This window comes from Bos grunniens, chromosome 11 (assembly GCF_055505025.1).
Source record: "Bos grunniens cultivar Pamir isolate PY7600 chromosome 11, Bosgru_T2T1.0, whole genome shotgun sequence".
Lineage (NCBI taxonomy): Eukaryota > Metazoa > Chordata > Mammalia > Artiodactyla > Bovidae > Bos > Bos grunniens.
In genome coordinates, this window is record NC_141175.1 from 96,059,334 (window position 1) to 96,080,712 (window position 21,379).

Consider the following 21,379-nt stretch of genomic DNA (forward strand, 5'->3'; position numbering starts at 1 on the left):
AGATGACATTCTAGTGAAGCAGACAGATAATATACAGCTAGAAAAAGAATCTCAGATATTGGTAAGTGCTGTGAGTAAAAATAAGTCAGTGTAGCCAGGGAAGGAGTCCTGGTGGCTGTCATTTCAATGGGGTGGTCAGGGAGGGCATCTTTGAGGAGATGGCATTTAGGTAGGGACCTGGCTGAGAGAGGACTGGGATGTAACAAGTGTTTAATAAGGGTTTGATGCTAATTGTCATTTGGTTTGTGAGAATAAGAAAGTCCTCAAACTGGGGAGAAGCCCCTAACCTACGCCTTCCATGGAGTGCCACCAACCCCATCCTTGTCCTACACAGCCCCAAGCCCATCTATAGCCTTGAGGTGCCCCCTTCCAGGCTGGGCCCCCAGAGGGAGGGAGCGATCACCTCTTCACTTCTACCTGTACCAGACCTCCAGGCCTTTGCTTATCTTCCTCCCTGCACCTAGAACCATTCCCTGCTTCTTGCCATCCTCCTAGACTTGCCCTCATCTTCAGGGATCTGCCTGCTTCTTCCCTCCTCCCCTCAGCCTCTCCTCCCAGCAGCATCCCCATCTTCATCATTCAGTTTTACCCTCATTAATTAATAGAATCACTACATCACTGTTCTTATTATTGTATCTCCTCTGTGCTGTGTTGTGCTTAGTCGCTCAGTAGAGTCTGACTCTGTGACCCCATGGGCTGTGGCCTGCCAGGTTTCTCTGGTACATGGGGATTCTCCAGGCCAGAACACTGGAGTGGGTTGCCTTTCCCTTCTCCAGGGGATCTTCCCAACCCAGGGATCGAACCCAGGTCTCCCTCCTTGCAGGTGGATTCTTTACTGTCTGAGCCACCAGGGAAGCCCAAGAATACTGGAGTGGGTAGCCTATCCCTTCTCCAGGGATCTTCCCGACCCAGGAATCAAACTGGGGTCTCCTGCATTGCAGGCGGATTCTTTACCAGCTGAGCTACCAGGGAAGCCCTTACAATGGGATATCACTTGTCAATTAAAAGGAACCAACTACCATAACAATTATATTAAGCAAAATATATCTTTTGCTTATAAAAAGCAGATATGTCTTTTAGAGACACAATCATGACTCCTGACTCTTTCTTTAGAGTCAGGACAAATATGTTCTCAGAACATCCCTCTGAGGGTGGCATGAAGGTTAATACTATTATTTTATAAATGGAGAAACTGAGGCATAGTGAGGTGGAGACTTGCCTCACTGCAGATACTTGAAAGGGGTATGCTGGGTCCAAGTGTAGTCTTCCCTCCACAGTCCTCAAACGCTCTCTCTATCACTGGTCCTATGCTGTGCACTAATAGAGTGCACACACACACACACACACACACACACACACACACACCCCTAAGAAGCGCCAGCCCTGCCTTGTGCATCAGGACCTCCCTCCCAGCTCCTAGCACAGGGTCCTGAGCAGGGAGAGTCCATTAATTCTCACAAGATGATTCCAGCAGTCCTTTCAAGGAGAGTCAGAACAAACTAGGGCCCTTGCCCTGGGCCAGCAGGGCCCCCTCCCCTCCACCTCCACGATGGCCGCCGTCCTGGCCCCACTCACTTCTCCAGCATGGACATGACGATCGGGGGTAGCACCAGGATGGGCATGGGGAGGACCACTCGTGTCAGCGCTGTCTCCAGCAGGGCCTGAGGGGCAAGCAGAGGCTTGGTGAGCAGGGGCTTCTGGGGGTGGGACAGCTGCCTGGCAGCAAAGCCCGCCCTGGAGCCCCTAGGTGTGTGAACTGCTGCTAAGCACATCTGGCTGAACGGAATAATTCATGGAATTGCTCGCTAAGCTGTATTCCCCACAACAGAAAAAAGCTCTCCCTGTCTTCCCATCACAGATTCCCATCACCTGCCACGTGTGGGGGAGGGGTGGCAATACAGAGGCAGTCCCAGGAAGAGGCCTGCGCCCAGGGAGGTGCCCGAGTTGGGGGTGGGGGGTGGTGCTGCGGCTGAGAGGAAGCACATGGAGGACTCGAGATGCTCAGAAACAAAGCAGGCGCTGGAAGGACCAGAACAAACTGCTGGGACCTGCTGAGCTGCCTGAGGTTCCTTGTGCCCAGTGAGAACAGAGGTTCCGGGACTGACTTTCTTTTTTGGGCCCTTAAAGCATCTCCTGGCTCTGGAGGAGAGTCTTTCTTAGCGACAAGAGGTCAACTTTGTAGTGGGAAAGGCTTCTGCTGAGTGTCTGTGGTCCCCATAAGGGGTCTGCCTGGGGCCTGGCTCGGGGGGTTCCCTCAGGATCCCCGGGCAGTGGCGGCTGTCGAGGTATAGCTCAGTGGCATCTCTGCATCCTGATGGTCGCTGTGATGCAGGCTCCTGGCTCTCAGAGAAGGCTCAAGGAATGCTTGTAACACGTGGGTCCCTGGAGTCTTTCTCCAGAATGGCAAGGGGCCGGCAGCCTCAAGACAAGGGAAGCCCAGGGCTGCAGAAGAGTTGGGGGTCCCTGCTGTTTGGACCACGTGAAGGAGCTGTCACTACTGGCCACCCTCTCAGGAAGTCAGGAAAGAGAATAGGGCTGGATAGGAGGTTAGGGTCAGGTGGGAAGTTGAGGCTAACTCCCCTCTGATGAGGGGCCGGGGGCTGAATATTTCTCCCAGGAACCTGGGTTCTTCATCATCAGCTGCAGGAAGGCCTGGGAGAGGGTCCCTTCAGTCTCCTGAACAGGTGTAAGGATGTGTGTGTGGGGGGGGGCAGGCACCCAGAGCCTGTGCAGAAAGCAGAGGATGTGGTGTGGACGCCAGCACCCTCGAGCTCCTTGCCCCTCACAAGCCGTGCACGGACACTTACTTTCCCAGTGGGGTCAGAGGCTTATGGAGATGGCCTCGCTGACAGCGCAGTGGCGGCCCCATGTGCAAGCTGATGAGGGAGAGGGGCTGGAGCAGAGGGGACCCAGCACTCGGAGGCTAGAGCAGGACATGACACTAGGTGCCATTAGGATGAAGGCCGGAAAGCACAGGGAGATATATACACAGACTGGAATTTTTTAAAAAATTGCTAGAGTGAGTGAGGCTGGTGAAAAGTGAAAGAAGTGAAAGAGGGCCTCCTGAAACAAAATACTCTTCCCCAAACCATCTCCATGGCTTCCTGCAAGCCTGAAATCCCTTCACCTTGGCCACACTCACTCCCTGGTGACGTATCACCTGCAGAAGTGCCTGTTAGCACAGAACCACAAATCATCCACTTCCACCTGTCCTCTTCTCACCCAGGGGGATATGAAGGCCCCAGGAGCAGGGCTCTAGGTCCTGGGGAAGGGAAAGAAAGCTCCAGGGCGCGGGCGGGGCGGGGCGCGGGGGGCCTCCTCTGCCCTCACCAATTAACAGGTCAGAGAAAGCAGGTCCTAAGGGGCTGGGATAAGAGATGGGGATGCTTCCCAGGGGTGAAGAGGTTGCTGCAGAGAAGCAAGGGTGTCCAAGAGGCAGGGCTGGCGAGGGCCAGACCTGAGGCCTGTGGTTCACATGGATGGGAGTGGGGGGCAGGGGCGGGGAGGCGTGCTCAAGAGGAAAGGCAAGGGCACGGTGGACAGAAACCCCTGGGGAATGATCATGTCAAGGGAAAACTAACCAGAGCCTCCCCACCAGCCCCCTGAGCCCCCAGATGACCCACATGTCTGGCGGCGATCTTGGAGGAGCCCACGAGGTTGCCATCACTGTCCAAAACGTCAATTCCCTCCTCCAGCTCCCCGTATCGCATCAGAACCACGTTGCAGATATTGGCGCTGGCTGGAGAGAGAGAAGGGAGCAGGAGTGAGGGGGGGAGGATGGCATTCTACCTTGTGGAGAAGACCACTGGGTTCCACCCACACCAAGCAACGAAGCTTCTGAATAAATGCCGGGTCTTCCCTGGTAGCTCAGCGGGTAAAGAATCCACCTGCAATGCAGGAGACCCCGGTTCCATTCCTGGGTTGGGAGGATCCCCTGGAGAAGATCCTCTCTGGGTACCCACTCCAGTATTCATGGGCTTCCCTGATAGCTCAGATGGTAAAGAATCCGCCTGCAAGGAAGGAAACCTGGGTTCGATCCCTGGGTTGAGAAGATCCCCTGGAGGAGGGCATGACAGCCCACTCCAGTATTCTTGCCTGGGAGAATTCCCATGGACAAAGGAGCCTGGTGGGCGACAGTCCATGGGGTCACAAAGAGTCGGACACGACTGAGTGACTAAGCACGGCACTGTTCCCATAGTGGGTGGAGGCATGGCTCTGCTGCCTATCAGCCTGGTGAAGGATGTGGGGCTCTTGGGAACCTGGAAAGCAAAGGTGGAAAATAAATAACCAGTGTGAGGGGGGAGGGGAAACTGTTCAGGGCTCAGAGAGCAGCCAGTTGTCCAGGACACTGCTTTCCTCTCCTCAGGGGCAGGCCCCACCGGCAGGCAAAGTGGATGCCCATCCAGGAGGGCTCTGTGGCTTGAAGGCCAATCCCCACTGGTGCCGGACCCTCCACTGTCAGCTCCTCAGTCCCTTGGCTGCCTTTCTGGGCATCCTCTTAAAATGCCAGCTGCCCCCCACACACTTAGCCCTTTGCTCCTCAGAGTGAATCAAGCTCGCAGAGACTTGCTTCCCTGACAGCAGGTGCCAGAGCAGGCAGGAACCTCAGTGCTCACCCAGCACCTCCCCCTCATCATATGGATGGAAGATTGAGGCTCAGAGAGGGGGGTGACTTATCTGAGGCCACACAGCAAAGTGGGACAGAGCTGAAAGGCTACAGTGCCCCATCCTCTGGGTACCCAGGAGATGGACGAGTTTGGGGTGAATGGCATGCCTTCTACATGCTTGATTCAGATGGTTGGGTTTCCATGCCTCCACATCTCAGCTGAGATCATGGGGACCCAGGCTGAGGGGACGGCTCTTAGCTCCTTACTTCAGCAGAGTGTGCCGACTTTGGGGGGCCACCCATCAGCTGGCTTCTCTCCCCTGGGATTCACATGGCTAGGTCTGGGCCCAGGGCCGGGTGTGGGTGCTGACCTCGCCTGAACCCTGGTTCTGCTCCAGGATGGAAGTGGGGGGACTTGGGGATGGTGGGAGGGTGGGCAGTTGGGGGGGTGACAAATGTGGAGCCCACCTGCTTCACTCCTCCCCCCAAAGCGCCTTGCTGTGTTTAAAGTTTTAATTTTTGCTAATTAATGTCAATTAATTTTGTATAATGAGTGTTTAATTTTGGGGAGTGTGTGAGCCTGGGAGCGACTGCAGTTCTGGGCTGTGAACGCTGATTAGCATCAACACCTGCTGCTTCCTCACTCCCTCCAGTGAGGGGGGGGGCGCCAGGGTTTGGGGAACTGGAGGGCGGCAGGGCCTAGTGGGCAGGTGGAGTAGGAGGACCGCAGATGCTCCTGGTGCCCAAGCCAATGCTAGGGAGCAGAGCGGGCCAGGGCGCTTGCAGTTGGGGGACCCGGCCCTGCAGGTGAGGGGCCGCTCGAAGCCCTGAGGGTCTCTGAGCCTCCGTCTCCTGTTTCAGTAAAGCAGGGAGGTGGAATAAACAGAGGGGAAGACCGAGGTACTCTGCAGCCTTTGGAGAAGAAAAGCAGGAGACCCAATACAGTTTTGAAACGTATTTACAGCACATATGCCGTCTCCGAGTAGCTCTCGTGTTTCCACACGACACACAGTCACAGTGGGAGCCATGGGCAGACCTTGTCGGCTTCAGTCCCTGCTGTCTCCACAGCAGCCACACTCCCCTGTCTCAAACAGGGGCTCTCAACCGGGGCTGATTTTGTGAGGCATTTGGCAAAGTTGGAGACATTTTTGATGATCACGATCTGGGGCGGGGGGGGGGGGCGGGCAGGGGTTGTTACTGGCATCTCTGGGTAGACCAGAGACTAAACATCCTTCAATGCACAGGACAGCTCCCGCAGCAAAGAATTATCCAGCCCAACACGTCAGTAGAGTTGATGCTGAAAAGCCCTTGTCTTAAACACACCCAGAGACTGAGAGTCAGGCAGGTGAATCTGAGGTAAGGGAGGAGAGAATGGGAGCCTGGGTTTCAGACCAGTTGGCCTTGGGTTCCAAGCCTGGCTCTGCATCTCCTGCTCCTCACCCTTAGAGGTGAGCTCCTGATAGCCCCAGGGTCCCTCTAGGGCTTAGGGTCCAGAAGGGCCCCTGGAGAGGCCTGGGGTAGGGGCACCTGGCCTGTGTTAGTGATTTGCCCTCTAGTGGTGGCAGCGATGTACTGCAACCTATCACACCCTTGGGACAGCCAGGCCCTTAAGTACTAGGAGACCCAAGAAAACCTTTGGAGATGATATTGGGGTTTTCTGCCCTGAAAGGCATTAATCTCTGCCCTCTGAGAATACATTCTACCACCACCACCACCACCATTCCAGGAAAGGCAAGGCCACAGGAATGTGGTTCAGGGGAGGAGCAGCTGCCTAAACTCACTCTATGAACTCTGCTCCCTGCCGGCCTCCCAAGTGTGAAAATGGGGATGCGTTTAGTGTGTCCGTGAATTTCTGGGTGCTGGCTGAGCTTACAGGCTTGTCCAGGTAGGGGGAAGCCAGGGACAGCTGAGACGTGTCAAGTCCGTCTATGTGCGTGTGTGTGTGTTGACGTGCACGCGCGAGACAGACAGACAAGAGAGAGCATGGTTTGGGAGGTGATGGAGTTGCTCCAGGCTGCGGTGGCATCTCTGCTTTCTGAAATTTCTGAATATGTGATGTGGCCTCAGAAGGATAGAGGAGGTCGTTGGTTCAAACACAAAGCCACTTGAGATGAAAGATAAAGCATGAAAGGAAGTGAAAACCCAGCCTCCTCCCTGTCTGGACCCTTTTGAGAACGACAATGTGCCCCTCTCATCTCAGCTGCGAGATGGAAAAGAGAGAAATCCCTGGAAGCCACTACAGAATGATGGCAACCCCAGGCTCCTCCTGGTGAACACCAACTTTCTTACTGTCAACTCAGACAGCACGTGCCCTGTAATCCCTTCTGTTGACTCTGTACAGTGGTTAGCCATTTACTGAGCACTTGCTGTATGCACCGGTTACTAGCCATCCCTACCTCTGAGCAACGAGAATGCCAGCCTGTTTCAGTGATTCCATTGTCTCTTCCAGAGCTTTAAGTTCTACTGTATTCCTTTCAAACCCTCCCAGATCGCTCTTATCCCGCTCCTGAAAAGTTCAGCTCTAGCAGCATTGTCACTGAGACTAAACAAATGAAAAGAGAGAGAGACCAACCGTGGGCTGCGGGTCTTCTTTCTATCGTACCAGCCAGATCCATTATTGATAGTATCAGCAGGTTAATTAAGCAGTCTGTTAGTGATAATGTTAAGAAAGCTGACACATTTTCAACTCAGATTGACACCATTCAAGACTCAGGCATAACTGATGTTGGAGCAGCGATGCTGGGAGATGTCAGTGGATGAGAGAGAAAGAGAGAGAGAGAAAGCGAGAGAGACTGCTTCATGCTGATGGCGAGCTCAGTGTCAAGGCCTGAGGAAAATATGCTCTTGACTACCGCAGATGTTCTCACATCAGGCACACCACGATGCAAAATCATGCAGATTGTGAACAGCTAATGAAGTGCCCGTGTGAAAAGGACAGCGTGGGGAGGAAGAAAGAGCAGCAGACAGAAAGACAAATGTGCAAGAAGGTTCTCAAAAAGAAGACTACAGGGGAGCTTGCCCCTTGAACTAGCACCAGAACAGAGGCATAGATCAATGGAGTTAATAGTCCCGAAACACTCCCAGCTGTAGGGGAAAGGAATTTCTGTAAATGCGGTTGTTATCAACTCACAGGGCAAGGGCCATTCAAAATATGGGGTGGGCTATTTATCTGGGAAAATCAAACACCATAACTGCTCTGTTCTAAGAAGCATTTTCTCATATTTTAACAGTGCAAAAATCACAATGTGCCTTACAATGCGTGTGGCAGGGGAGACCTTACTTGCTCTTCATCACAACTGCCTGTGCATGGGCGACCTTAGCCACGTGTAGAGGCATCTGTTCATCCAAGTGTCACCTCAGCTGCCCACAGCAATCCACACAGAATTTGAACTTAAACTTAGATTCCTAATTGTTGCCTAAAACATCTTTTTAAAACTTACACTATAATAGAGCATGGACATGAAAAGTTATTGTACATGCAGAAGATCGTCTGCCAGATACCAGGCAATGCAATTAAAGGCAGCAGAAATTGCCAAACCATAGATAGCTACCCTAAAGAAATGCTTGCCCATATGCACAAAGAGACATTTACAAGGATGTTAATTATAGCACTGTTTGTAACAGCAAATAATTAGAAACAGCCTAAATGTCCACCATTAGGGAACTCACACGGGGAGATCGCCAGAACAAACTTATGTGAGCAGACTTACTGAGCATGTACAGGGTGATTTACTGAACGTAAACCACATAACTGGTACACACACGTGTCTGCATAAATTCCTGGATAATGTTCTGGAAGGGTCACACCTCACCAAGTGATCCTCTTGGAAATTAGGGATTATTGAAGGACTTCTACTTTTTTACCCTAAATTTACCTAGACTTTGCATTTTTGCAAAGAGAATGTAACCAGGCTTTTCTTTTCTAAAAGTTGAAAAGGAAATGCCAAACTTCTTAAAGTAGATCAGAAAAATTTCAAACCCCAGCAGGAGTTGGTGTGACCTATGCATGGGTCCTGTACTTAGGCATCTGTTTCAAAAACTTCCTAAAGAAGCTGATTAACTTTAAAAATATTTTTTTCCCTCAAGTAAAGAATAAAATGAAACCACAAGTATAATAAAGTAGGAGTTGAAAAAAAAAACTCAATAATCTTTTATGTGCTTTGAAATTATCCTGTTAATTTAACAGGGACTAAAAAGGGTCAAGAGTAGAGGCAGAGCTTAGAAAAAGCAGTGCTGGTCATGATGCTGCATGTAACGATCAGTGCCCAAAACAGTATTGTACAATGTGGAAAAGGCTGAGATTCAGACTCTGTGATATTGAAAAAGTGATTTGGATTGAATGTGCATTATATGCTTATTTATTCCTTCAAATGAAATATAGTCCTCTCCTCTTCGGAAAGATTGTTACATTAATGCCTCACAGCTAAGGTATCTTAGAATTAAGAAACAATGGCATTTGATACCTATTTATGAACCATATTACAAGAAATGGGAAGCTTTAAAATATATTATATATGACAAAGGACTACTGATATGAAAGGTCTAATGGAGGGTCATGGTGACTGACTCCCCATAATTAAGTATAAAATCCTTCCCTTGATCTAGGATGGGATGTGTGACCAACTTAGACAATGAGGGGTGTCTGCAGGACTTCTGGGAAAGTCCTCCTCCCACTAAAAAAGAGGTGGTGGTCAGCAGAACCTTCTGTCCTCTGGACAGTGGTGGGTTTGGATATGAAGTTTGGAATTGCGGTTGCCATCTCACAACCATGAAGGGAGTAAGCCTGAAGATGAAGCCCCTGGCAGAGCAAAGGAAAGACTGGCCTTGATGCCTGAAGGGAGACTTGAGCTCTGTAAAGTAATCATTATTATTTAAGCCGGTTTGAGTTTGAGGGTTTCTGTTACTTTCAGCCAAAAATGATCACAAAATACATAAAGAGCTTTAACAATTATTAAGAAAAAGATATAGTGATTAACAGACTCAAAGAATGAACTTTAGGTTACCAGGGTCGGGGAAGGGTTGGGGGAGAACAGATTTGGAGTTTGGAATTGACATACACAAACTACTAATAATTAAATCAGATGACCAACACGGACCTACTGTATGGCACAGGGAACTCTGCTCAATATTCTGTAATAACCAAATAAATGGGAAAAGAATTAGAAAAAGAACAGATATATGTATATATATAACAGAATCACTATGGTGTGTATCTGAAACTAACACAACATTGTCAATCAACCATATTCCAATATAAGATAAAAATTAAAGAGAAAAATACAATGATCAAACTCACTGAAAAATATTTAAGTAAAAATTCATAAAAGAAATACTTTTAAATATTTTAAAATTCAATGAATGTGGACTTACAATAGTCAAAGACTGATTTTGAATCTAAGAAAAAAATTAACCTGCAAGAGTTCTTCATCTTTGGGTGCAAGCAAAAAATAAGGGAGTTTGACTCATTGGTTTAATGGTTTACAAATAGCTTGGGCTTGTTTTCTCACTTTGTTGATGGTGTCTTCTGTCATGCAGTTTAACACACATATGTGTTTGTGTATGCTCAGTCACGCAGTCATGTCTGACTCTTTTTGACCTCATGGACTATAGCCCACCTGGTTCCTCTGTCCATGGAATTTCCCAGGCAAGAATACTGCAGTGGTTTGTCATTTCCCATTCCAGGGGATCTTCCTGATCCAGGGATCAAACCCATGTTTCTTGTGTCTCCTGAACTGGCAGGCAGACTCTTTACCACTACACCACCTGGGAAGCCCTTTAACATACACTAGATCGTCATATATGTTGCCAAATAAGCAATCCTTTCCTCTCTGGTATATACTTTTTGTATTTCCAAGAAACTCTGTCCTTACTCCAAAAATGTTCATCTACATTTCCTTCTAGAAGCCTTAACATTTTACTGTGCACATTTAGGTCTTCAATCTGTCTGCAATTTGTTGGACTGCAAGGAGATCAAACCAGTCAATCCTAAAGGAAATCCATCCTTAATATTCATTGGAAGGACTGATGCTGAAGCTGAAGCTCCAATACTTTGGATACCTCATATAACAAGCTAACTCATTGGAAAAGACCCTAATGTTGGGAAAGATTGAGGCAAAAGAAGGAAGGGGTGGAAGAGGATGAGATGGTTAGCTAGCATCACCAAATCAACAGACATGAATTTGAGCAAACTCTAGGAGACAGTGAAGGACAGGGGAGCCTGGCATGCTGCAGTCCATGGGATCCCAAAGAACAGACAAGACTTAGCAACTGAACAATAAATGAAAAGAAATCTCCTTCTCTCTCTTCTATTTGGAAACCCAAATGCCCAGTGAAGTTAGGAAAAGATTCTCAACCATACTGTGAATTGGAAAGCGCAAATTAAAATGAGAAAGATCCATTTCAGATGGATAAAATTTAGTTTTAAAAATTGATAATAGGGGGGTTCAGAATGGGGAACACATGTATACCTGTGGTGGATTCATTTTGATATATGGCAAAACCAATACAATATTGTAAAGTTAAAAAATAAAATAATAAAAAAAATTGATAATAGCAAATGTTGAAGAAGATGTAGGGAAACAAAAATCACCCTTGCAGGCAGAGTAAAAGCCAGTCTGCTCATTTGGTGCAGGTAGAGTCTTGCTCCTTGGAAGAAAAGTTATGACCAATCTAGTTCAGTTTAGTTCAGTCACTCAGTCATGTCCAAATCTTTGCGACCCCATGGACCACAGCATGCCAGGCCTCCCTGTCCATCACCAACTCCCGGAGTTTACCCAAACTCATGTCCATCGAGTCGGTGATGCCATACAACTATCTCATCCTCTGTCATCCCCTTCTCCTCCCGCCTTCAACTTCCCAGCATCAGGGTCTTTTCCAATGAGTCAGCTCTTTGCATCAGGTGGCCAAAGTATTGGAGTTTCAGCTTCAACATCAGTCCTTCCAATGAACACTCAGGACTGATCTCCTTTAGGATGGATTGGTTGGACCTTCTTGCAATCCAAGGGACTCTCAAGAGTCTTCTCCAACACCACAGTTCAAAAGCATCAATTCTTCGGTGCTCAGCTTTCTTTATAGTCCAACTCTCACATCCATACATTACTACTGGAAAAACCACAGCCTTGACTAGATGGACCTTTGTTGGCAAAGTAATGTCTCTGCTTTTGAATATGCTATCTAGGTTGGTCATAACTTTCCTTCCAAGGAGTAAGCATCTTTTAATTTCATGGCTGCAGTCACCATCTGCAGTGATTTTGGAGCCCAAAAAAATAAAGTCAGCCACTGTTTGTACTGTTTTCCCCATCTATTTGCCATGAAGTGATGGGACCAGATGCCATGATCTTAGTTTTCTGAATGTTGAGCTTTAAGCCAACTTTTTCACTCTCCTCTTTCACGTTCATCAAGAGGCTCTTCAGTTCTTCACTTTCTGCCATAAGGGTGGTATCATCTGCATATCTGAGGTTAATGATATTTCTCCCAGCAATCTTGATTCCAGCTTGTGCTTCATCCCGCCCAGCGTTTCTCATGATGTATCTGAATATAAGTTAAATAAGCAGGGTGACAATATACAGCCTTGACGTAGTCCTTTTCCTATTTGGAACCAGTCTGTTTTTCCATGTCCAGTTCTAACTGTTGCTTCCTGACCTGCACACAAGTTTCTCCTGTATAGCAAGTCAGGTGGTCTGGTGTTCCCATCTCTTTCAGAATTGTCCACAGTTTATCATGATCCCCACAGTCAAAGGCTTTGGCATAGTCAATAAAGCAGAAATAGATGTTTTTCTGGAACTCTCTTGCTTTTTTGATGATCCAACGCATGTTGGCAATTTGATCATTGGTTCCTCTGCCTTTTCTAAATCCAGCTTGAACATCTTGAAGTTCACGGTTCACATATTGCTGAAACCTGGCTTGGAGAATTTTGAGCATTACTTTGCTAGCGTGTGAGATGAGTGCAATTGTGCGGTAGTTTGAGCATTCTTTGGCATTGCCTTTCTTTGGGATTGGAATGAAAACTGACCTTTTCTAGTCCTGCGGCCATTGCTGAGTTTTCTAAATTTGCTGGCATATTGAGTGCAGCACTTTAACAGCATCACCTTTTAGGATTTGAAATAGCTCTACTGGAATTCCATCACCCCCACTAGCTTTGTTCATAGTGGTGCTTCCTAAGGCCCACTTGATTTCATATTCCAGGATGTCTGACTCTAGGTGAGTGATAACACCATCGTGATTATCTGGGTCATGAAGATCTTTTTTGTACAGTTCTTCTGTGTATTCTTGCCACCTCTTCTTAATATCTTCTGCGTCTGTTAGGTCTATACCATTTCTGTCCTTTATTGTGCCCATCTTTGCATGGAATGTTCCCTCGGTATCTCTAATTTTCTTGAAGAGATCTCTAGTCTTTCCCATTCTATTATTTTCCTCTATTTCTTTGCAATGATCACTGATGAAGGCTTTCTTATCTCTCCTTGCTATTCTTTTGGAACTCTGCATTCAAATGGGTATATCTTTCCTTCTCTCCTTTGATTTTTGACTCTCTTCTTTTCACAGCTATCTGTAAGCCCTCCTCAGACAGCCATTTTGCTTTTTTTCATTTCTTTTTATTGGGAATGGTCTTGATCCCTGTCTTCTGCACAATGTCATGAACCTCCATCCATAGTTCATCAGGCACTCTGTCTATCAGATCTAGTCCCTTAAATCTATTTGTCACTTTCATTGTATAATCATAAGGGATTTTATTTAGGTCATACCTGAATGGTCTAGTGGTTTTCCCCACTTTCGTCAATTTAAGTCTGAATTTGGCAATAAGGAGTTTATGATCTGAGTGACAGTCAGCTCCCGGTCTTGTTTTTGCTGACTGTATAGAACTTCTCCATCTTTGGCTGCAAAGAATATAATCAGTCTGATTTCGGTGTTGGCCATCTGGTGATGTCCATGTGTAGAGTCTTCTCTAGTATTGTTGGAAGAGGATGTTTGCTATGACCAGTGCATTCTCTTGGCAAAACTCTATTAGCCTTTGTCCTGCTTCATTCTGTATTCCAAGACCAAATTTGCCTGTTACTCCAGGTGTTTCTTGACTTCCTACTTTTGCATTCAAGTCCCCTATAATGAAAAGGACATTGGGTGTTAGTTCTAGAAGGCCTTGTTGGTCTTCATAGAACCGTTCAACTTCAGCTTCTTCAGCATTACTGGTCAGGGCATAGACTTGGATTACTGTGATACTGAATGGTTTGCCTTGGAAATGAACAGAGATCATGCTGTCATTTTTGAGTCTGCATCCAAGCACTGCCTTTTGGACTCTTTTGTTGACCATGATGGCTACTCCATTTCTTTTAAGGGATTCCTGCCCACAGTAGTAGATATAATGGTCATCTGAGTTAAATTCACCCATTCCAGTCCATTTTAGTTCGCTGATTCCTAGAATGTAGATGTTCACTCTTGCCATCTCCTGTTTGACCACTTCCAATTTGCCTTGATTCATGGACCTAACATTCCAGGTTCCTATGCAATATTGCTCTTTACAGCCTTGGACCTTGCTTCTATCACAGTCACATCCACAACTGGGTGGTGTTTTCACTTTGGCTCCGTCCCTTCATCCTTTCTGGAGTTATTTCTCCACTGGTCTCCAGTAGCATATTGGGCACCTACCCACCTTGGGGGGGGGTTCATCTTTCATTGTCCCATCTTTTTGCCTTTTCATACTATTCATGGGGTTCTTAAGGCAGGAACACTGAAGTGGTTTGCCATTCCCTTCTCCAGTGGACCACATTTTGTCAGAACTCTCCACCATGACCTGACCATCTTGGGTGTCTCTATATGGCATGGCTTAGTTTCATTGAATTAGACAAGGCTGTGGTCCATGTGATCAGCTTGGCTAGTTCTCTGTGACCAACCTAGACAGCATATTAAAAAGCAGAGACATTACTTTGCTGACAAAGGTCTGTCTAGTAAAAGCTGTGGTTTTTCCAGTAGTCATGTATGGATGTGAGAGTTGGACTATAAAAAAGCGGAGAGCCAAAGAATTGATGCTTTTGAACTGTGGTGTTGGAGAAGACTCTTGAGAGTCCCTTGGACTGCAAGGAGATCAAACTAGTCAATTCTAAAGGAGATCAGTCCTGAATATTCTTTGGAACAACTGTTGCTGAAGCTGAAACTCCAATACTTTGGTCATCTGATGTGAAGAACTGACTCATTGGAAAAGACCCTGATGCTGGGAAAGATTGAAGGCAGGAGGAGAAGGGGATGACAGAGGATGAGATGGTTGGATGGCATCACCGACTCAATGGACATGAGTTTGAGCAAGCTCCGTGAGTTGGTGGTGGACCGGGAAACCTGACGTGCTGCAGTTCCTAGGGTCGCAAAGAGTTGGACACGACTGAGAGACTGAAGTGAACTGAACTGAGAGATGGGCATTACCTCTGACGTGATCATTCCACTTCTCTGTACTGACCCTCGACCGCTAATTCTCAGTACTGGCTGCACAACCGAAACCAAATCGGAGGAAGGACCCAGATGTCTGCATTGCTTTTTAAAGCTCCCAAGGTGGTTGTTTGAAACCTCTGGCCTAGAGAAGCTCCTACTCGTGTGCACATGGATGCGTGTACAAGGCTGGCTGGTGCAGTGCTACATATAATAGTGAGAAACTGCAAACAGCCTGGATGTTCCCAATTAGTCTTCAGAAGCTGAGATGAATGCATATGTATTAACACAGATAAATCTCAAAACCACAACGAAGAGCCAGTTTAAAAGGGTTCAGCACAACATAATGTAAACTTAACATATAAACAATACAATTTCTGGTTTATGATACAGACACATAAGATACAGTATAAAGACACAAATGGGGAAGGTGTAAGTCAATAGCCTTCGTCAAGAAAGAAGAAGGAAAACAGAATTAAAAAAGCAGAGGGCAGAGAAAGCTTTGGGTGCATCTAATATTTTATTCTCTATTTCCTATAATATTCCATATGTTTGAAAGAATATATCACAATCTTTAAAAAAGCCACAGATGAATTATTGTGGCTATTAAAAGGATAAGTTGGAATTTTATGACTGTCATGGAAAGACATCCAAAATTGATTGTGAAGTTAAAAAGAGATTTATGACGAGTATACACAGTATGATCCTACTTATATCAAATATATATTTATATTGGCATGTTTATAGTATATAAATACAATAAACAGGCAGAGATTCCTATAATTTGAGGTATTTATTTGAATTTGGAGGGATATATACCAAACTTATCTCTGAGGAGAGAAGTGAAATTGTTTAACTTATATAATAATCAAGTATTATCAGAAAAAAAAAGAACAATTTTTATTAAAACAAAACCCAAAACACTCTAGTGGAAATCAGGAGACTTGAGCTCCAAGCTCTCCAGACTCCACTTCTTCTCTCTTCTTATTTTGCAGGTAACAAGTGCATACAGTAAACAATCCAAATCACGAAAAAGAGTAAATAATAGAAAGTAAGTCTCCTTCCAGTCCCTGACCTTTAGTTTAGTCCCCTCCCCTTAGGCAGCCACTGTAGCCATATTCTCATGTCCCTGCCAGACATGGTCTATTTACAAGCAGACATGTATGTATTGATACATCATTCCTTATGTATACACACACACTTGAATCACACCAGACTATACAGCCTTGTCTTTGGAGGAGTGGCTATCAGATGGGAGTGTGTACCCTAATACTTGCTCGATTTCGTGATACCCCTCACATTCTGCCTGTGAGGCCGGGCTGTATGGCACATGTGTGGTATATTCACGCATGCTTCAGTTGCTTCAGTCGTGTCTGACTTTTAGAGACCCCATGGACTATAGCCCGCCAGCCTCCTCTGTCCATGGGATTCTCCAGGCAAGAATACTGGAGTGGGTTGCCATGCCCTCCTCCAGGGGATCTTCCCAACCCAGGGAAGATCAAACCCAGGTTTCTTCCGTCTCCTGCATTGCAGGTGGATTCTTTACCACTGAGCCACCAAGGAAGCCCTATGGCACATATTTTCTTTTAAATAGCATGAGAATTTGGGGAGAATTTCACAACCCATACTGAAGTGTCACAAACTCAGGACTAGGAATTTCTGGGTTGAAAAATCAGCCTGTAAATATAGGTATAGGCTGACTCTGAAGTTTGGGATCTCCTAACAAAAGATTTTTGTTGACACATTCATTTTCTGAAAAGCACCCTTTTATCACAGCTCCTCCCTAGCTGACGATTGTTCAATGATCCCCCATTAATCATAAACTAAAGCTTGAACTCTCAGCTAGTATTCAGGGCCTCAAAATGCCCTTTCCCTGCCTGGCCCACCACAACCAGGCCCCCTCCTTTCACATTCATAACCCCTCCTCCGCTGTCTTGGGCTTCCCCGCCTCTTCTACGTCTGATCGTCTCTGCCTTCCGGATTCCAGGAATTAGAAGATAACTGAATTGGAAGGTCACTCATTCAACAAGCACTCTCTAAGCACCTACTATATGCCAGGTTCTAAGCAATCTGCCCACAACAGGTGACTTGGTCACACATAAGTGCCTCTCTCAGATTTTTGTACCAAGCTGATACTCAGGTGCTTCTCTATCTCAGGAGTCAGGCAGCTCATTCCACCAATAGACTGTCAGTTTTTCAGAAGATCCTGCTACTCTTTTTGTCTCCACTCCCAGTGCTATTCTGCCTGTGTAGGATCTAGAACTAAAGAGACACCCTTGTTCTGGCCACTGTCTCTAACATGCAGCTGAAGCCAGGCAGCCTCATCAGAGCCACACACCACATGTCTGTATCTGTATGTTAGTTGCTCAGTCATGTCCAGCTCTTTAAGACCCCATAGACTGTAGCCCATCAGGCTCCTCTGTCCACGGATTCTCCAGGCAAGAATACTGGAGTGGGTTGCCATTTCCTTCTCCAGGGGACTTTCCCGACCCAGGGATCAAACCCGGGTCTCCCCCATTGCAGGCAGACGCTTTACCGTCTGAGTTACTAGGGAAGCCCAACACACCACTTGGGTGGACCTGTTTCAGGCATACAGTCCACAAAATCCCCAGGCGTTATCCTAAGTACCCCAATCAAATCAAGTTCAGCACCTCCACACTTGTGCAGCTGCATTTTTTGAATAGTGAGCCTTACATCAAACCTTGTGAGATCTTTTTGGACCCTGGTAGGTGGCTCAGTGGTAAAGAATCTGCCTGCCAATGCAGGATATGCAGAAGACCTGGGTTTGATCCCTGGGTTGAGAAGATCCCCTGGAGGAGGAAATGGCAACCCACTCCAGTATTCTTGCCTGGAGAATACCATGGATAGAGGAGCCTGGTGGGCTAGAGTTTATGGGGTCTCAAAGAGTTTAACATGACTGAATGAGTGCGCACACACACACCCTTGCCCATGAATTCATAATCATTGCCAAGTTGCTATCTCCATTCCTTGTGTGTGACCCCTTGACCTCCTCTGACCAAGGCAGGTATAAAATGAGTGAGGGGACAAGGCTGAAGGCGGAGCCCTAGAACACACCACTGGGGGGCTTCCCCTTGCTTGACTCGGGCCCACTGGCCCTGTCCTCTTGGGGCCTGACACACTCCAGGGCCCCATGCCAGTTCTAGGGCCCTGATCCTGGCACCCAGCCTGGCCCGCCTCCCCACCCAGATCCAAACAAGAAAGGCTGAAGAACGTGCCCAGGGTGACCGAGTCATCCACCCTAGGCCTGCCCACTGAGTGAATGACAGTGACCGCAAAAACTTGCACGAGAAAACAAAACGTTCCAAAAAAAAATTTTTTTTAAACACAGCACAATAAATTCTAAGCAGCCACAATGCGGCTACCAATGTCATCTAAGGTGACACAATGTGGTCACCAATGTCATCAGGGTGGAGTTTCACTTCTGGGTGCCCAGTTTCAAGCCATTTTTACTAAAACGTTCATCTGCTCACTGTACAAACCCACCCAGAACGCTAGGTGCCGAGCAAAGAGCGGGGCTGGGGGTTGGTGATGAATGAGATCCAGTCCCTGTCTTGGAGAGCTCACAGTCTGATGAGGGAGGCGGACTCAAAAACAAAATGAGCAGTTCCAGGACAGACCGAGGCACATGCAGGGTGCTGCGGTGTAATCCTGACTGGGGCTCCCAGGGAGGGCTTCCTGGAGAAGGTGGTGTCTGGAGTGAGAGATGAAGGCCTGGCAGCCAAGAGAAGGCAGAGAGTGGGAAGAGCAGGCACTCTAGTCAAACAGGGCCTTGTGCAAGGGCCTGAGGCCCAGACAGAAGGGGAGTCACAAGATTTGCCACAGTGCGACAGGGTTCGAGCAAGGCCAGAGGCCACGTCCAAAAGGTGACTCAGGGCCTTGAGGCTGCCTAAGGCGGGTGGATGCAACATTAAGTATCACTGAGCCAGACAGAGGGGGGGTAAGTCACAAGGCCCAGGACACAGCGGGCACAGGTGCACCCTGCTGCCTTCCAACCACAGGGATGGAGGAGGCGATGCCCAGGGATGGACCGCAGGGCTTGGGCACACTGCCAGGGCCACGTCCTGGTGAAGGAAGAGGGCGGATTGAGCACCAGGAGAAGAGCGGGAAAATGAAGGGGGAATCAATGACAGGAAGACCCGTGGTCTGGGGTGAAGGGAAGCATAGAGACGGGGGTGGAGGTGGGGCACTCTGGGTATGAAGCAACAGAAGACCTCCCCCAAAGGCTGCCCAGACACCCCGAGCAGCAGACTCCCTGCTGAACACAGAGACTTCTTCATGGCAGTGAAATAAGCTGTGACATTTAATGTAAGGGACTGCTGCCAACAGCACACGATGAAGTGACTTTCCACAAAGGGATAATTGAGGCTCCATGCAGGAGGGTTATTCCCGTGCAAGGAGCTGACCGGCTAGTACTGAGGCTCAGGCCTCCCCCATCGGGGGCTCAGGCCCAGAGGGTGCCCTGAGCACATGACACTACCTGTCCACTGCTCCACGCGGATGCAGCCAGGCAGCCTGGGGGTGACCTTCAGAGCCGCCTACCCTGCCCCACGCCACATCCACAGAGCCGGGCACACAGGTGCACTGCCAGGTAACATCCGGGCCTCCACCTCTCAGCTCCAGGCCACAGTCCCTGCCATGCCCACTTCTCACCAGGTGGGTCTATGCCTCTTCCCTGGTGTCCTATCATGGAACTAGCACCTGCCTCTGACCCTGCCTGCCACTCCTCCAGGCTCCCACCCCAAGGACTCACAAGAAGGCTGTTTGTGGAGCCCGCCTCCCCTGGAATGGACTCTGCTCGTGGAGACTGGTGGCTGGACCTGGGGGCGGGGGTATTTTTCCGACACCTCCTCGATTGACCTTTAATTACACTGTTTGCCCAGCTCCCCAAACCATTAACTTCCACCTCACAGCAATTGCACATCAATTAATGGAGGGCCTGCTCTGAGCTCCAGCTCCTCAACACAATTAAGCGTGACAGTCCACAAATAAGAAAGAACTGAAGAATTAATTAAGGTCTAAACAAATTAATTACCAGTCCCCAATCAATTCCAATGCCAGCACACATGCTCCTGGGCTCACCGGCTTTCCTAACATCTCCACATATAAATAGAAAGTGAGATTTCCCACATGATTGCTGTTCTAGACCAGGGCACGGCGAGGCTCCGAAACCACCTTGAGGGAGAGAATTGGCTGCAGTGAGTGTCCTTGGGGCTTCCCACGTACTCAGCACACACTCACGCACACACATCAGTCACACACATGTGTGCACAGCCCTAGCTGAAAAATGAGGGGAGAACTGGTGGAGTGCTCCAGGTGGCAGAGTGCTCCAGGTGGCAGAGTGCTCCTGGTGGCAGAGTGTCTGGGGCTTGGCACACCCAGGGAAGACCTGAGGTGACTGTCACGGAGGCCCCCACGGGGAAGGGCCGAAGCTCTGGCCTGATGCCAGAGAGGGGTGGGTGCGGCATGAATCAGGCGTCCTGTGCCCAGTCTCGAACCTCTCTCCTGGGCAGCAGTGGGGCACCTCCGGACTTCAAGGTGGATCAGGACAGGGCAAAGCAGTGGAAAGAAGCAGCTGGCCCCAAGAGCTTCCTTGCTCCCCAGAGCCTGAGTCCCCAGCCCACCCAGGGGAGAGGAGGGAGGGATGTGGCCGCTGAGCACAGGGCACCTGGGCCCTCTCAGGACCCTCTCTCACCCTGAATGGGAGACCCTCTGCTGCTCCACCCTCCCACCCCCACCCTGGCAATCAGGGCTTGATTTGATCACTTTCACTTGCCTCAACCTGCTCCCCATGTGCACTGAGGGCTCCATGAGTTCTGTCTCTCCATTAGTCCGGGGGTCCAGAGGACCAACAAGCTCTGAGAAGACTTGGTGGCCAGCCGAGAGGTGGACGCCTGGAGGGCCCTAGGCCCTGTCAGTGTGCAGTGGGGCAGACAGGTACTCTGTCTGGCTGGAGGCCCCAGGGGATAAGGTGCAGGAGGCCAAGTGCAGGAACTATTCAGTGGCCTAAGGGGACCAGGGGGCTTTTAAGCCCCTAGGGGGTGAGGTGCAATGCCTGTTTACCCTGAACACTACTGTGTCCGTCTCGGCTAGGGGAGTCAGCAAATGCCATTGCAGGTGGGCCTAGGATGGGCATTGGAGGCCAGAGAGATGGAAGCCCACATGTCGGAGAGGAGAAAAGGGGCAGGGTGTGGAAGGCAGGCACACAGCCAGGACTTGGACAGCAGTCTGAGGAAGCAGGCAGAAAGGGCCCATTGCTGTTAGGATCCTGGTGAGCTAGGACCATCAGGGCTGCAGACCTCACCATGAGCACCCCGTGCAACTGGCTAGGGACGCGCAGGGCTG

At 48.6% G+C, this 21,379-nt stretch overlaps 1 protein-coding gene across 9 annotated transcripts in view; it reads right to left on the bottom strand.

Moving 5' to 3' along the window:
• Nucleotides 1-21,379, bottom strand: part of SFXN5 (sideroflexin 5) — a 129,358-nt gene that overhangs the window by 24,667 nt on the left and 83,312 nt on the right. For 5 of the 9 annotated variants that reach the window (XR_015137278.1, XM_086327600.1, XM_086327601.1 and 2 more), the window contains 2 exons: nucleotides 3,624-3,739; nucleotides 1,576-1,661 (listed from right to left, as the gene is read on the bottom strand). The exons of 2 other annotated variants lie outside the window; for them this stretch is intronic. Coding sequence is in view for 6 of the 7 variants with exons in the window: in XM_086327600.1 (XP_086183726.1) it covers nucleotides 1,576-1,661; nucleotides 3,624-3,739 (202 nt within the window). In the remaining variant the exon portion in view is untranslated. The remainder of the gene's footprint in view (nucleotides 1-1,575; nucleotides 1,662-3,623; nucleotides 3,740-21,379) is intronic. 2 more of the 9 variants (XM_086327608.1, XM_086327607.1) reach the window with 2 other exon arrangements.